This window comes from Podarcis pityusensis, assembly GCF_964106645.2.
Source record: "Podarcis pityusensis genome assembly, chromosome: 15".
Lineage (NCBI taxonomy): Eukaryota > Metazoa > Chordata > Lepidosauria > Squamata > Lacertidae > Podarcis > Podarcis pityusensis.
In genome coordinates, this window is record NC_138040.1 from 10,794,337 (window position 1) to 10,810,727 (window position 16,391).

The window sequence follows — 16,391 nt, forward strand, 5'->3', positions numbered from 1 at the left end:
ATCAGCTTCACATTCCATTCCATTAATTTTATTTCAGTTCTGTCAAAGATCGGAGAGGTAAACAAGATCAATCACAGATACGTAAACACCCCACCCCCACCCCCAGGGTCTCACAGAAGGCTCAATGAAAGAATATGTGGCTATGTTTATGGCATTGATGATTTGACTCAGAATTTGTGTATAGACATCTCCTATGCCTTTCCAAAACATCCATCTAAAAAGTCGAAATCCACTTACGAAGTAGCCTGTTCCCAAGCTGGATGGGGCTGAGCTCTGGAAGAGAAAACAAAATAGATACATCAGAGACCTCTCTCTCCCTCTCTCCCTCTCTTCTTCTTCTTCTTCTTCTTCTTCTTCTTCTTCTTCTTCTTCTTCAACCTGCATCTTTCATCACCAGCTCTTTTTAAATAAATAAATCAAGTTTCTCATCAACACAACATTGTTTGCCCCTTGTCATCCACTAGTGAAACAAGCACACTTCCGTTCCCTTACTTTTTCCTCCACCCCCTTTTTTTTACATTTCTCAACAGCTCGCCGACAGTAACGTGCTATTTACTGAAAATCCAGACTCCAGCGGTGGGTGTAATTGCCAATTTATTTGACAGGCAGCTGGGTAATGAATTAATGATGGCATTTCGGCCTATGCTGAGACTAAATAGACACACATCAACCAACCTCCATGACATGCTGGCATCCGATGCCCTGGACTCCAGCTACTTAGCTTTGTGGCAGGGAAGGGGCGGGCAGGAGAGGAGAGCAAGTGGGAGATGGGGGTGGCTGAGAATCCCTAGACGAACAGCATTCAAAGGAAAATGACCCTGTGGGTTTGGATGAATGGATGTCACTTTTTTCTTTACTTTCCCTTGTAACATATGAGTTTGCTTCTCAACTTATTCCCCAGTGTTAGCTCAGTTGGTTTTCCTAGGCTCCATCTGAACATTTTAAGCACCACCACACTACTTAAACCATCACAGCAGGCCCCCCCTAAGAATCCTGGGAGTTGTAGTTCATTAAGGGTGCTGAGAGTTGATAGGAGACAATTTGAATCTACCGTGTGAAATCTGGATGCACAACTTTGACATCTGGGGGGGAGAGCTTGAAAATTTAAAAAGAGCATGAGTTGGCACGAGTTCTTTCCCTTATTAGAGAAAGACCATCAATGTGAACTCACAAAATAGACTTCTGCATACAGTGGTACCTCAGGTTACATATGCTTCAGGTTACATACACTTCAGGTTACAGACTCCGCTAACCCAGAAATAGTGCTTCAGGTTAAGAACTTTGCTTCAGGATGAGAACAGAAATCGTGCTCTGGCGGTGCAGTGGCAGCAGGAGGCCCCATTAGCTAAAGTGGTGCTTCAGGTTAAGAACAGTTTCAGGTTAAGTACGGACCTCCGGAACAAATTAAGTACTTAACCCGAGGTACCACTGTATTTGGTTGGGGCTGCACTGGCAATTCCAAGGAGAACAGCAAGAATCGAAAGCTGTTTTTCTCACTTAAGGTCAGTTTTGTTTTGTTTTATTAATGTATTTGTTAAAGTTTCAGTGGTACCTCGGTTCTCGGACATAATCCGTTCCGGAAGACTGTTTGACTTCCGAAATGTTTGGAAACCAAGGCGCAAAGGGCTGGCTGCCAGTTGGAAAAATTGGAAAACACACAGCGGAAGCCATTTGACCTTCGAGGCACATTCAAAAATGGAAGCACTACTTCTGGGTTTTTAGTATTCGAAAACCGAAATGTTCGGCTTCTGAGATGCTCGAAAACTGAGGTACCACTGTATATCCTACTTTTCCTCCAAGGGGCTCAAATGGTTCTCCTCCCTCTCCATTTTGCCCTTTCAACAACTCTGTGAGGTAGGGTAGACTGAGAGACAATGACTGGTTCAAGGTCACCCAGTGAGCTTCAAGGCTGAGTGCGGATCAGAACCCCAGTTTCAGAGGTCTTAGTGCAACACTCTAACCACTACATCATGCTGGTGGTTTTAGGTCCACAACTATGGTCAATAAACAATATGAACATAAAGCCAATCTTATTGCTTTAAGTCATTTCCCCCCAAACTTGGGTCTCCAGCTGTTTTGGACTACAGTTCCCATAATCCCTGATCACTGGTCCTGCTAGCTAGGGATGATAGGAGTTGTAGTCCAAAAACAGCTGAAGACTCAAGTTTGGGAAACACTGCTGTAAGTTATCATAAATACCGTACTAGAATTTAGATGAACTTGTATTACATTTTGTGGCACCAAACACAAGAAAACATTTGTTACAAACTATAATAATACTGTTGCAGCTTATTCTTAATTTTCAACTAGTGAGTTATCCTTGATTTCTTCCCATTGATGAAGAATTGGTGGCAAGAAAAGTCAACAATTGTTACAGCAGTTCTGTGAACATTTTTGGATGTACTGAGGTTGTGGTACACCTGCAAAAATAAGAGTTAAATGAAAACAGTTGATAATTTTGTCTTAAAAGGCCTGCAGACTACAGTTGTACTTCAGAATTGAACAGAATCCGTTCCAGAAGTCCGTTCAATTTCTAAAACGTTTGACTTCCAAAGTGCCACTTCTGATTGGCTGCAGGAAGCTCCTGCAGCCAATCGGAAGCCGCGGGAATCTCATCAGACGTTCGGCTTTCGAAAGAACTTTCAAAAACCGGAACACTCATTTCTGGTTTTCAGTCGTTTGGGAGCTGAAACACTTGACTCCCAATGTGTTCGGGAGCCGAGGTATGACTGTATTATTATTATTATTATTATTATTATTATTATTATTATTATACCCCACCCATCTGGCTGGCTTTCACAAGCCACTCTGGGCAGCTTACAGTACATATAAAAACACAGTAAACCCACCAAAAACATTAAAAATGTCCCAATGCAGATGTTTTCTAAAAGTCAGATAGTTTTGACATCTGATGGAAGGGCATTCCACAGGGAGGGTACCACTGCCAAGAAGGCCCTATGCCTTGTTCCCTGTAACTTCATTTCTTGCAGTGAGGGAACTGCCAGAAGACTAGATAAAATGCCTCCTACATATCTTTGCAGGGGGGTGAACTTTAAGGCTGTGGGTTCGGAATACTCTTCCCAAGTGTTTGGGGATATGGTGTTCTTTAAAGCATTTTCCAATCGCAGCAGGAGAGAGGGAGAGAGAGAGAGAGAGAGAGAGAGAGAGAGAGAGAGAGAGGCAATAGTGGCGGCTTGGTTGCAATGGTTCACAATAAGGTTTCTCCACATGAATCCCCAGAGATGGCACGAAAAGGCAAGTGGTCCCTCACTAGCATGAATCAGACTTAAGGGGACAGAACATTAGAAGTGGATCATTTCACTGCAAGTTGAGATCCCAATTAGCTGCCCTAAGGTGTTAAGAGGATCAGAAAACATTTTACTATGTGGCGCGTAGCGCTTCATCAGAGCAAATATGATTCTGTTTGCATTTTAATGAGCAAGTACCTAATTCACGCTTCCCAAACCAACACATGAAGTGAAACATAGCTGTGCACCTATCCAAATTATGGTACGCCATTTCCCAACCCACAAGGTATGCAAAAATGCACAGATTAGTGAAATTAGCATACACAAAGTGTATTCTATCAGGGGAAACAATATTATTATGTTTATATCCCATCTTTCAAGGTGGTATACACAGTTCTCCCCCTTTCCTGTTTTATCTTCACAACAAACCAGTAAGGTTGGTTAGGCTGACAGAGCGTAACTGGCCTAAGGTCGCTCAATGAGTATCCTGGCTCAGTGAGAATTTGAGCCTGGGTCTCCCTGGTCCTAGCCTGATGCTATAACCCCCACATTACACTGGCTCCCAGTTACTTGAAAAGGTGTGTCTATTAGTCACACCAGAAAAAATGTATATTGAGAGAAATTCACTCTAACATGCTCGCAAATTTTCATGACAGTTGTTTTCAGCTGTTTAGTGTGAACTTCTCTTAACATGCACATTTTTTGTATGTAGCCTTTGACTAATATGTTGCATCTTTCTATGTTCCCCCCCCCCAATGTATCTTAACGTGTCTTTCATCTTAACGTGTGCCTCTTTTTTACACATCATTTGCCTGGAAAACGGCGTTGCAAAAATTCAGAGAAGCTTCAGTTTTGTATGATAATTGTGCTTTGGTTTGTGGGCAAATTGGGGCATTTCTCGTCCGACCACTAACAAAACAACTCCCCCCCCCCCCCACAATGGTTGATTCAGGCACCCACAAGCAGAAGAGGAAACACAGATCTTAGAAAGGCTTTGAGTCCGCAAATAACATCCAATCCAGACGAATTTCAATAGGCTTTCGGCTATTGTGCTGTTTTAAAGTGAGGAGTGTTTTGGCCCTGGGATGCAAAAGAAGCAGCTCTCCTGTATTCAGCAGCTCATCAAGAACCCATAGAAATTATACCCTTCAGGTCTTAGTGGGCCTGCTGTACCGCTTTTGCATATATATTGTGAATTACGAGAGGGATCAGGGTGGGGAAGCAACTTGCGCTGCTCCTGTTTGTTCTGGCCATTGTTTATGCAGGTCTGACAGAATGAAGGAACAGTGGGTATCATTTCAATTTCTGATGTCAACATCAAATTACTTATTTAATTTCATGCCTGGCGAAGCATTGTATAGCTACATGCAGAAGCCTTTCACTTCATTTGTTATGCTGTGTTTTCGCAGCCATTGGTTTGCCTTCCAACTGACAGCTTTAATTACGACATGAATTTGATTGCACTGCCGAGGAATTAACATAATGCAACAAAGCATTTGAGCGCCCGGCCTCGGATACGCACATACCCAAACACAAAACAAGCACATCGGAAGCAAACAGGGGCGACATGCGGAGCTTCCCCCTCGCAGCCCCGCATGTGCATTGTGAGCTGTCTGTCATTCGGCAGACTGGGTGGACTTGGTGGTAGAAGAATTTGGTGGAGCTCCGAGACACACTACTTTTATTACACTTGCGGCCAGTGCAATTTTGCAAGGAAAATAGGTGCCGGTACTCACCACGAGGTTGTTATAGTAAGTCACTGGGCGACTCGGGGCAGCCCTGAACAGATGCCAGTTTGACAACAACCACATTCATCGCCCGTGGAGGTGCAAAAAAAACTATGGCAAGGTGTCTCCCTGGCTGGTTTGGGGGTCTCCCCTGGTTCTGGTGCAGGTCAAATACATGCGTCCTGACCTCCCTTGCTCTCTTAGATCAGGCGGATGGCTAAGGCAGCTCAGAAGGGTCCTCATGCAAACGTGTGTGCGTGCAATGGTAGAGGCCTGTCTGGAAAGCTTAAAGCCTGCTGCTGATACATGGGAGACGGATTGAAGAAAAGGAAATAAGAATTGTCCCCACCCCGTAAGCTTGACCAATTGCAGCTCAGAGAGGCTAAAAGCTAGGTGGAGTCATAGATTTTTTATTAAAAAAGTGCAGACTTCCACAAGCTGGCCAGCTTCCATTTTGACTTGAAATTTGGGGCCTATGGAAGAAGCAGCCAATATGGCACCCTCAAAATGTTCCTGGGCCACAATTCCCATCATCTCTCACCATTGGCCATGCTGGCTAAGACTGATGAAAGGTAGAATCCACAACATCTGGAGGAGCACAGCGTCCCCCATCACCTGCTACCTGCTACACTTACCTGAAGGTGTCAGGGGCGGATCCTGGGGTCTCCTGCATATAAGGCATGTGCTGTGTCGCTGAGCTATGTCTCCTCCCCTAGAGGCAGTCATAGAGAGTTAGGAAAGAAATAGGAATTTCCCCAGGTGTTGCCGGACTACAACTCCCATCATCCCTCACCATCTCTGTGCTGGCTGGGGCTGACAGGAGTTGGATACCAACAACATCTGGAGAGTACCATGTTTGCTACCCTAGTGCTATGTGTCAAGTGCATGTTTTACATGGAGTAGGTCATCAGTCCCTTGCATCTCTAGTTTGAAGGGCCTACTCTGTGTAGAGAAGGGATGGAGGAGAGCCTCCAGCCTGCAGACCCAATTAGACCTGGGCCAAGGCTCCCTATTTGGCCTGTGAGGCCATTTCCCCACCCATGCTGCCATGTATTTGACTTTAAGTATTTGGGTGGGTGGCGCTGTGGGTTAAACCACAGAGCCTAGGACTTGCTGATCAGAAGGTCGGTGGTTCAAATCCCCATGACAGGGTGAGCTCCCGTTGCTCAATTCCTGCCCACCTAGCAGTTCGAAAGAACATCGAAGTGCAAGTATATAAATAGGTACCGCTCCAGCGGGAAGGTAAACGGCGTTTCCGTGTGCTGTTCTGGTTCGCCAGAATCGGCTTAGTCATGCTGGCCACATGACCCGGAAGCCGTACGCCGGCTCCCTCGGTCAGTAAAGCGAGATGAGTGCCACAACCCCAGAGTCGGTCACGACTGGACCTAATGGTCAGGGGTCCCTTTACCTTTACCTTATTGGGCAGGTAGAGATAGAGATGGATCGACTGTGAAATCATGTTCCCAAGGGGAACGGGACACATGGTCAATCCCTGCAGGCAGTAGGCATGGAGTTACAGCTCAACAACTGATCAGTGGAGGCTTCAAGCAACATATGAATGTACACATCCAGCAGATAATAAATGCAACCCAGCAGTGCTATTGTGGACTCAACATAGCCCTAGTGAGCTATGTAGAGGCAGAAAAGATCTGGGGATCACATGTCCTGGCACCACCCTTTATGTCCAGCCACACCCCTCCACTCTTGGCTTCCATTCATTCAGTGGGGAGGTCAGTTCTTCAGCCAGTTGTGCCTTGAAGCTTCTCCATGTTCAGGAGTGTTAGGCTCACATTGGCAAGACAGCTTCAAATGACATTTGGCTGACCTCCCTTCTGACATTCATGTGAAAATGATGGCCGTTGGGATTGGAGGAGTTGGAGCCAGTGCATGTGGGGATATTGGGGGAGAGCCAGCGCACATAGGGGCACACACACAACCTCACACACACCAAATAATTGATGCCCTCACACATTTGCTTGAACACCAGGCTAAAATGGCACAATCAGCAGGTTCACCTATTGTTTTTTTGTTTTGCTTCTATAGAGCAAGCACAGCCACTACTATGCTCCAAGTGTAGACTAGATGGTTCTGAAATGAAATCAACAAGCCACATCTGCTCAGCCTCCACCCAATTTCAGGCAAATCATACTGCTAAAACCAGTCACTAAGAGGCTGACATGCACGGTTAAGGGCCAGGACCCCTCTGCCTCCTCTGTAGTTCAGGAGACACTTTTCCCCCTTTGCAGCTAATTTTAATTTTTTGCCTGCTCTTCTATGGAACATGTGTATTTGTGTGTGCTTGTGCTACCTATTCCACTCTTTTTGTGGTGGAATGTCATAAACTATGAATAATCACCAAAATGGAAGCACACTGCCAATATAGGCCAATAGTCCAATTTTTGACAACACTCCTGCCCCCTTTCACCACATAATCCCTAACATTGTTTGCTTTTCTGACAGTGGCTGTACATTAAGCTAATGTTTCCAGGGAGCGATTTCTACTAATTCACAGATCTCTTCCACGATTGGTAACAAGAGCCAAACACAGAGCCCTTGGTGTTGCCATCATTTAATTGTTTACTTTCTTCTCTCTCTGTCTCCCAATGCCCAATTTGCTGTGGCATCTTCTATATTTCATTAGCTCTAAACACAATTTCCAATGCTCCATTAGCAAATTCCCTTAATGCCCTAGAATATTCTAGAACCGATGTGTGGAGATGAGAGTCTATAAATAAATAAAAAAAAGGAGGGGGAGGGAGGAAGGGAGAGAGAGGGAGAGGGAGAGAGACTCGAAAATGTGCTAAATGCGTGAAAATACGAGCAAGTGACAGTGGGAGAGGAAGAGAACGTTGGGCTGACTCAAATTCCAGGTTGAGGAAAAACAGAAGGAGCAGCCATCTTGCCTTAGAGCAAAATCTCAGCTGAGCGAATTCTACTGCAGGCGAGATTTTGATGAGATGAAATTGGCGACAGCGCTCTGCTTTACATAAGGAAGGGGAGGGCTGACAGCTCCGGCGTCTCTGAAGCCCTGAGGGCAGCCTTATCCAGAGAGCAGAAAACAAGTTGTCATCCTCCCCGCCACCCAAAGCCAACAGAAGCAGAGATACAGCAAGAGGGGAGGGGGCAGGAAGGTTTAGGGGATTCAACATGGATTCATCACCATGGTGTCAAGTGCTGTTGGCTAATTAATTGCCCTTAATCTACCAGAGGGCAAGTTTTCTGTTCATTAATTTATTTCAGAGATGTGCTCTCTCTCTCTCTCTCTCTCTCTCTCTCTCTCTCTCTCTGAATTACAGGCGAGGGGACGGGGGGGAGATAAAATTTATATTTGATCAGAACCATGACCCATCTAAGGCTTGCTCTGAGAGACGTCTCGGAGAATGCAGTCGGAGTTCCTCCACTGTGTTTGTGCCTTTTTCGCAGCCTGTGCCTCCCTTAACACAAGGATGCTTATTTGGAAGCCATTATTCCGCCGATCCTCATCTTCACCCACTTAGGAAGATTGACTTTGCCTCCACAGCTGTCGCCAATCAATGGTGGAAACACAGCCACAATCTTTGCCAGCTCGTGAGATTTTCAGCCAACTGGGTATTTACTGTTAGAATTGCTTCTTCTTACTCTACCTGGGTTTCTTATTGCAACCTAAGTTTCTTAGTCTGGGTGTCATGGGCCAGGAGTTAGCTTCACCCGATGAACAGCAACCTGAAGGGGGAGAAGTGACTCCATCAGTCTTCGCAGAGGAGAAGGCACTGATGAGAACCAGATGGCTCTGGCTGTCTTAAAATAGGGCTCTCAGCAGCAGTCAGATGCTGGAAACAACACCTGCAGTTCTTGGCCCTACCTTGCTGCTTCCTGGTCTCCATCTGGATTCCCTGACTTCTGGACTGGATCCCTGGCTCTGTGACCATCTGGAATCCCTGACCTCTGGACTGTCTGACTTTTTATGTGGATTCTGCTCTCAGGCAAGCGTTCCTCGGGGACTTAGCTAGTCCCTGCTTGCTCGGCAACGGGAGTCGGATGGGGCTATGTCACTGGGTCATCAACAACAAGAACAAAGGTTGCAACCTGACTCTCCCAGGAAGAATGTCAGGGCAATGTGACCTCAGCTATTGACTAGAGAGTGGCTGTAGAGAGCTTGGAAGACTACCTGACTCAAACTGACTTTTGCTCTCAGACTGCAGGTGTGCGGGGAAGCCAACGCTGACCTCTGCCACTAGTGAGAGGAACAAGATCGCCTGGGTTGGCTGAAGCTCCTCTCTTCAAACAAGGCCACCCACAATGGAAGACAGCTGTGGGGAACTTTAGCCCACCAGAGGTTGCTGAACCAACAGCCAAGGCTTCCTCCAAGAACCCTGGGAAGCATAGTTTGTTTACAATACTGAGAGTTGCTAGGAGCCTCCCCATTCCCTTCACAGAGCTACAATTCACCGAATTGTTTAACCATCAATCAACTGATGGTTTAACCATCAATCCTCATCGCTTAGATTTCTGGGAACTCTAGTTCTGTGAGGGCAGTAGGGGCCTCCAAATAATTCTCAGTACCCTAAACAAACTACACTTCTCATGATTCTATGGGGAAGCAATGGTCATTTAAAGTGTTATAATAGTGATTTAAATGTATGGTATGAATGTGGCCCAAATCTGGCAGTCATATAAAGGATCATAAGTGCTCCTTCATCCCACACATCCCTCCAAGGCAGACAATCCCTCTCCCTAATAACTCTCAATGAACAAACACTGCTATTTGCGTATTCTTTAGCAAAATTCCCATCTCCCCTTTTTATTAGGAGTCAACCAGTGGGCCATCTCTCATCCCAGGAAGGCTCACCAAACAGAAACAATTTCCGAATCCTGGCTGAAGACGGGATTTTTGTTGTTGCTACAACAAGTTGGAAACCTCACAAAACGTTGCTAAGAAATGCAGACAATATTTCTTCATTTGATTGAGCTGGAGGAAAATGTAGAAGACTATTTACTTTTCATAACGAAAAGAATCTGACAAAAAGGCTGGAGGCCACCACAAGTTTGGCTAGCAAGATATTTATCTCCTCGCATGCTTGTTATGTCTCTCAGTCAAAGTCACCAGCAAGCTGGAGATTGTGAAGCTTCGGAGGAAAAGCATGCTTAAATTACTGCTATGTTAGCAAAGTGTGTGAAGGATTGTTATTAGCGGAGATGGTGCCAAGCTTTTTTGACAGATCAGGTTTTTCCTTGGTGGGGATGGATTACAATTACCCACACCCCATTTATCCCAGGGCTGTCAGTTCTTGTGATTTTAACAAAAGTCTCCAGAACTTAGGTATTTCCAAAGCTCCGGCTGCTGAGATGAACGCCGAGCCAAAACCACTCAAGTCCCAAACTTTTGTTTTCACTTTTGTTTGAAAAATGATCCACTTTCTCAGCTTATCTTTGGTACCTCTTGTGAAATATTTCTTTATTTAGAAAAAATATATGGTTTGGTCCGCATGGCTGTTTCCATGTCCTCATACATAGGAATGCCAGTTGGCTGCAATCTTATTGGCTCAAAATGGAATTACAACCTCTTGGCCAATGACTAGGATTAGGTGACCCCAAACCAAGGGAAAGAAAAGTCCAACTGAGCTGTTATTTTTTGCTGTTAAGTGTTCATCTGTGTGGTATCATAGCCTACACATGTGAGCTAAAGCATCATGAGGAAGAACTTCCTGGAAGTAAGAGCTGTTCACCATCAGAAGAGAGCCAGTGTGGTGTAGTGGTTAAGAGCGGTAGACTCGTAATCTGGTGAACCGGGTTCACTTCCCCGCTCCTCCACATGTAGCTGCTGGGTGACATTGGGCTAGTCACACTTCTCTGAAGTATCTCAACCTCACTCACCTCACAGAGTGTTTGTTGTGGGGGAGGAAGGGAAAAGGAGATTGTTAGTCGCTTTGAGACTCCTTAAGGGGAGTGAAAGGCGGGATATCAAATCCAAACTCCTCCTCCACCACCACCACTTCTTCTTCTTCTTCTTCTTCTTCTTCTTCGGTTTTCAAGCAGAGGTTGGATGGCCATCTGTCAGGGTTTCTTTAGCTGTGATTCCTGTATTCTAAACTCTGCAATTCTATGATTTATGTGAAATGTGCCAGTTTTATTCTGTTCAGTAGTGGCTGGTGCCCATTGGGTCTGGTAGGGAGAAGGGCAAGGAGGCTACTGAGGAAATGGCAGGCAGAGTCAGCTGATTCTAGTTTTGTCCCATCCTCCTCCAGCCAGGGCCACCCTCTAGACTAGAAGTAAGGAAGAAGGCAGGGCAGGTGGTAGCCAGCTAAGAGCAGGCTGAGGCTGTTAAGGCAATGCCCTCATGGACCAGCCTTCACTGTTTGCAGTGCCTAAACCAGTGAAGAAAAGCCTTATAGAACAGAACCAAGGTTCATCTAGTTGAGGGCCTCATTTGCTGCTGGGCAATTTCTTGGGGGCCACATGCTATTGTGGAGGCCAGCAACAAATGCTATTATACAGTCACAAACCTGGTAAAATACATCAAAATAATAGAATTTCAAACATATGGAGAGTTAAAATATGTGGAAGCTGGCTTATATAAAAGGCAGAAACAATCCAATTTTAGGGTGTGTTGAATTTTTCACCTTTCAAATTCCAAAAATGAGGGGTTGCTAAAAAGTTTTAACATGACTTAGGGATTCAAAAGATATTTTGACTACATTGATACAATTTAGTTTTGATTGGAAAGTAATGTGTGTGTGTGTGAAATTGCATAGAAACAGTTAATAATGATTGCAAAGTATTTACAGTTGTATTATACATTAATATTTTCAGAGTGCTGTGATTAAATGGGTATAAAAGGGGTGAAACAATATTTCAGGTATTCTGGTCTCAAGCTGTATATTAGGGCTGTATACACCCAAGCCAACACCTTGGGGCTCAGCTCAGTAGGAAGTTTTCAAAGGAAAAAATTCAAGAGTCATGTGCAAAAGGTCTGGTTTGCATGTTTGAAAGAGGAACAATGAGAATTTAAGCCATTGTACACGTGTAAAGCAATGATTCAAAATGGAGAAAACTTGAAATGGCAAACAATGTAAACATAAGAAAGTCACACATCTGCTCACAGCATCAAGCGGTCAATACCTATCTTCAGAAGCAAGCGCCAACGACTGCAGCTTTAGGTCTGAAGCCCCCAGAATTCTGAAGCCAGTGCTGCTTCAGCTGCTCATTTGTGTAAATGTTCAGAGGATGAATCAGAGGCCAAGTCAACAATCTTTAGTAAAAACAGATGCTCTTAGCTCGTCTACTTTCCATAAGAGAAGTAGTAGTCATAAAAACGAAACAGGGGTAGCTGGTGCCCATCAGAGCTGGCAGGGTGGAAGGCAGGGAGCCCAACAGTAGGTGGCGCTAAGGCCAATGAGAGGCAGAGACAACTAATGCTAGTTTTGACCTCATCTACCCTCTACAAGAGTGACACTGAGGTAAGCATTAGGAAGCTGAAAGGCAGTTTTACCACCTGGCTGTAAGTAAGGAGGCAGGAGAGGGTGCTGGCTGAAGGCAGACATTGGTTGGTGGGGCAGTGCCCCATAATATCGCAACCTCCACTGAAATGGCCTAGGCCCAGAATACCTGAAGGAGTGTCTCCACCCCCATTGTTCAGCCCAAACACTGAGATCCAGCTCCGAGAGCCTTCTGGCGGTTACCTCACTGCGAGAAGTGAAGCTACAGGGAACCAGGCAGAGGGCCTTTTCAGTAGTGGCACCCACCCTGTGGAACGCCCTCCCATCAGATGTCAAGGAAATGAACAACTATCTGACTTTTAGAAAACATCTGAAGGCAGCCCCGTGTAGGGAATTTTTTAATGTTTGATGTTTTATAGCTTTTAAAATAATAATAATAATAATAATAATAATAATAATAATAATAATAAACAAGGTGGTACCCGAAAATAAGCTGCACTTACGTCGCTGAGTCTCTCTCGGGAGCTGCTCCGATGGAACCCTTTCGACTCTCCACTCGCACTTTCACTGTCACTGTCCCGGCAGCTGTTCTGGCCTGGCTTGAGCTGTAGAACAAGAGAGAAATCAAAGTTTGCATCTCGTCTCAGGATCTCTCTTTGAAGGCATCGAGCCAGGTGTGGAAAACGTACAAAGTCAAATGTGCAAAGGGAGCCATCCAGGCTTGTGTGATTGAGCACACAAAGCTGCCTTTCCACCTACAGCCTGGTTCCTTCCTCCTTCCACACATGCGCAACATGCTGGAATTGTGGTCCATGTCCTGGCACCAGCATCACCAAGTGATGGGCACCACCTTGGGTGTCTCTAAAAGAGGACTAGGCATGATTCATGGAGGATAACGCTATACAATCAGGACAGACAAAAGGAAGCACTACTTCACACAGCATATAGTGAAACTATGGCATTTGCTGCCACAAGATGTCGTAGTGGCCAGCAAACTGAATGGCTCTAAAAGAGGATTAGATAAATTCACAGAGGTTAAGACTCACAGTGGCTACATTCCCCCTCCACTGTCGGAAGCAGTATGCTACTGAACACCAGCTGCTGAAAATCACAAGTGAGGAGAGTGTTGTTGAACTTGGGTCCTTCTTGCAGACTCCCCGTAGGGGCATCTGTTGGGCCACTGTGCAAGCAGTTTGAGCCTGGCTGAGAAAGGCCCTTTTAATGTTTGTGTAGCTGATGATGGTCAGTACCTGGCTCCTGTTCCACGTTTAACTATTGGCTAAGTGCTGACGCAAATAAGGGAATCCTGCCTATGCCAGCTCTTGCACATCTTAACCAAGTCACTACATGGCGTATGTCATTATGGAACTGCAGTCTCTTCACAACTACCAACCCCTAGATAACAGTCTTACAATGTAAACAGGAGCATTTATGAGAGAGCAAATAAATGCAAAATAGTTTGAACAGAACCAACCCAAGATGGCACCCTTTTCCTTCTCCCCCTTCAACAACAACAATGGAAGTGGCCCAGGGAAGCCCTGGAATGCTGAAGGCAGTGGGGGGGGGGGAGAAAGGAGCAAGTGGTGGCAGCAACAACCTGGATCTTTCCAGGCAATGGCGAACGGTGTGCTCCTCAGGGTCTTCAGAGCTATGCAGAGAAGCAGAGGAGGAGGAGGTGAGCCTTTGCAGGTGGGCAGCTGTTGAGGTTCCTCAGATATGGCATCCTCCACAACTGTCCCCAGCCTGACACCTGAGGCAACTGTCTCAGTAACAGCGGTGGATGGGATGGCCCTAAGTTTGAAACTTTATTTTAAAAAAAAGAATGGAAAGGAACCCTCAGTAGCCAGGCACTGGGAAAAGAAAACAGAGATAGACATCCATTGTAGCAGGTCTCCTTTCTGGGTTTGTTTTGCTCTCTGCACCATTCAGTTTGCTCCTCCAAAGTCCTGGGCTTAGATGCCTCAGTCCTCCAGCTTCCATGAAAATTGCATTGAGAAAAAATGGACACCTGCTGAGATTCACTTGTTTCCCTCTAACCAGCTGGAACTACCACCCAGGGGAAGGAAATAAAAAAAGAGCCTGGCTGAGCACTGACTAATAGCTGAAAGTTGTGCGGAGAATATCCCCAGCCTCTGCTGAGCCTCAGGGTGATGGGAGTTTTGTTAGGTCTTTGGCAGAAAGCAACACAAACAATGATCAAACGTTTCCTCGCTCGGTGTTAAAGCCGGTTGACAATCTAACGAGATCAGATCCCCAATGGCAGATGGACCCATTGACCAAGCAGCCAAGTGAAAAACAAACAAAGCACCAGGGGAAACAAACAAGCCACTAGCCTGGATACTATTGATTTGATTAGCATTGGTCTGGTCCTGTCAGGCTCCCATCACTAAAACCCAATGACAGCATCTCTTACTTGTAAGAAATAAGAGCTCTTTATTGAGGCTGATCATTGTACAGGCTCAGCAGCAAGTGGGAAGCGAAGAAGTCCAGATTCCAAGGTACCCAGGTAAGGCAGAAAGTTCGTAACCAAGTGGAAGGTACGGAGATGTCATAAAATCATAAGATTGTAGAACTGGAAGGGACCTCAAAGGCCATCTATTTTGACCCCCTGCAGTGTAATAATCATAGCTAAAGAATACCTGGCAGATGTCCATTTAAACTCTCTATAAAAACCTCCAGTGAGTCCCTTCAACAGTTGAATAGCTCTTACTGTCAGAAGGTTCCCAACAGTTGGTATGCCCCTCTTGCCAAGCATTTAAAAACAAGGTAGGATGAGCTCACTCATGGGACTCTTGCCACCCTATGGTTGGATCAAATCAATCCAAGGGTTAAGGATCTTTTAGTATCCAGCGAACACACCAGCCTATAGTTGCCTCCAAGTAAGGTAAAGGTATCCCTGACCATTAGGTCCAGTCGCAGACGACTCTGGGGTTGCAGTGCTCATCTCGCTCTATAGGCCAAAGGAGCTGGTGTTTGTCTGCAGACAGCTTCCGGGTCATGTGGCCAGCATGACTAAGCTGCTTCTGGCGAAACCAGAGCAGCACACGAAAACGCCATTTACATTCCCGCCAGAGTGGTACCTATTTATCTATTTGCACTTTAATGTGCTTTCAAACTGCTAGGTGAGCAGGAGCTGGGACTGAACAACGGAAGCTCACTCCATCGTGGGGATTCAAACCGCCGACCTTCTGATCGGCAAGCCCTAGGCTCAGTGGTTTAGACCACAGTGCCACCCGCGTCTCAATTGCCTCCAGACAGCAGGGCAAATCTATGTGTTCCTACTTTCTTGTCCAGCAGTGTCATGAGCCCCACAGTATGGTCAGGATTTGCTTGTGATGGCAGGAACTGATGCAGGATGAGGCAGAAAGAGAGGAGGGGGCTGAATGGTGGGAACCTGGGTTGAAGGGGATCTCCCCTTTCCACTCCTTTGGACGGGGGAGCAGGTTATGTTGGCTCTCCTTTCTGACCTTCCTGTAGACCAAAAAGCCTGAGTGAAGGCTGGTGGGTTAGGGCTTTGATAAGCAAAAGGGGGACCCTGAGCAGGAGGCAGCAGCCTTTGCAGGTAGTAGAAAACCCACCCACCCTGATGGATAACTTGCTCACCAGCCAGACATACTGATAAGGCAAGAGAGTCCCCTGAGGAAACGTGCCATGCCTAATCTTTAAAAGCTGGCGGGATGGGATGGTAAACTTGTTGGGACATTTTCATCTCCCCCTTAAAGTCCTGAACCTCTTGGCCTGCTCCTGCATTGTGACACCTGAGCACTGTGTCTGCTGCTAAACCTATACCATTATTTGTCTGAATGAAGTTCTCCTCCTTACTTACAAGTAATAGCCTTTGCATGCATTGGCTGGGAGCCAGGACAAGGAGCCCCTGATTGCATGAGACTGGAAAATCACAACCTCCAGCACGATTTGTAAGCTAACCTGATATATCCTTTGAATGCATAAACAAGTAAGTGCTTGTCATCCCACAGTAATGGATCATGTCCACAACCCAT

At 45.8% G+C, this 16,391-nt stretch overlaps 1 protein-coding gene across 5 annotated transcripts in view; it reads right to left on the bottom strand.

Annotated features, from left to right (window-relative positions):
* The window catches only part of AUTS2 (activator of transcription and developmental regulator AUTS2), a 689,755-nt gene that overhangs the window by 431,798 nt on the left and 241,566 nt on the right, over positions 1-16,391 (bottom strand). For all 5 annotated transcript variants that reach the window (XM_080982807.1, XM_080982806.1, XM_080982805.1 and 2 more), the window contains 2 exons: positions 12,894-12,995; positions 238-273 (listed from right to left, as the gene is read on the bottom strand). In XM_080982807.1, coding sequence (XP_080838933.1) covers positions 238-273; positions 12,894-12,995 — 138 coding nt within the window. The remainder of the gene's footprint in view (positions 1-237; positions 274-12,893; positions 12,996-16,391) is intronic.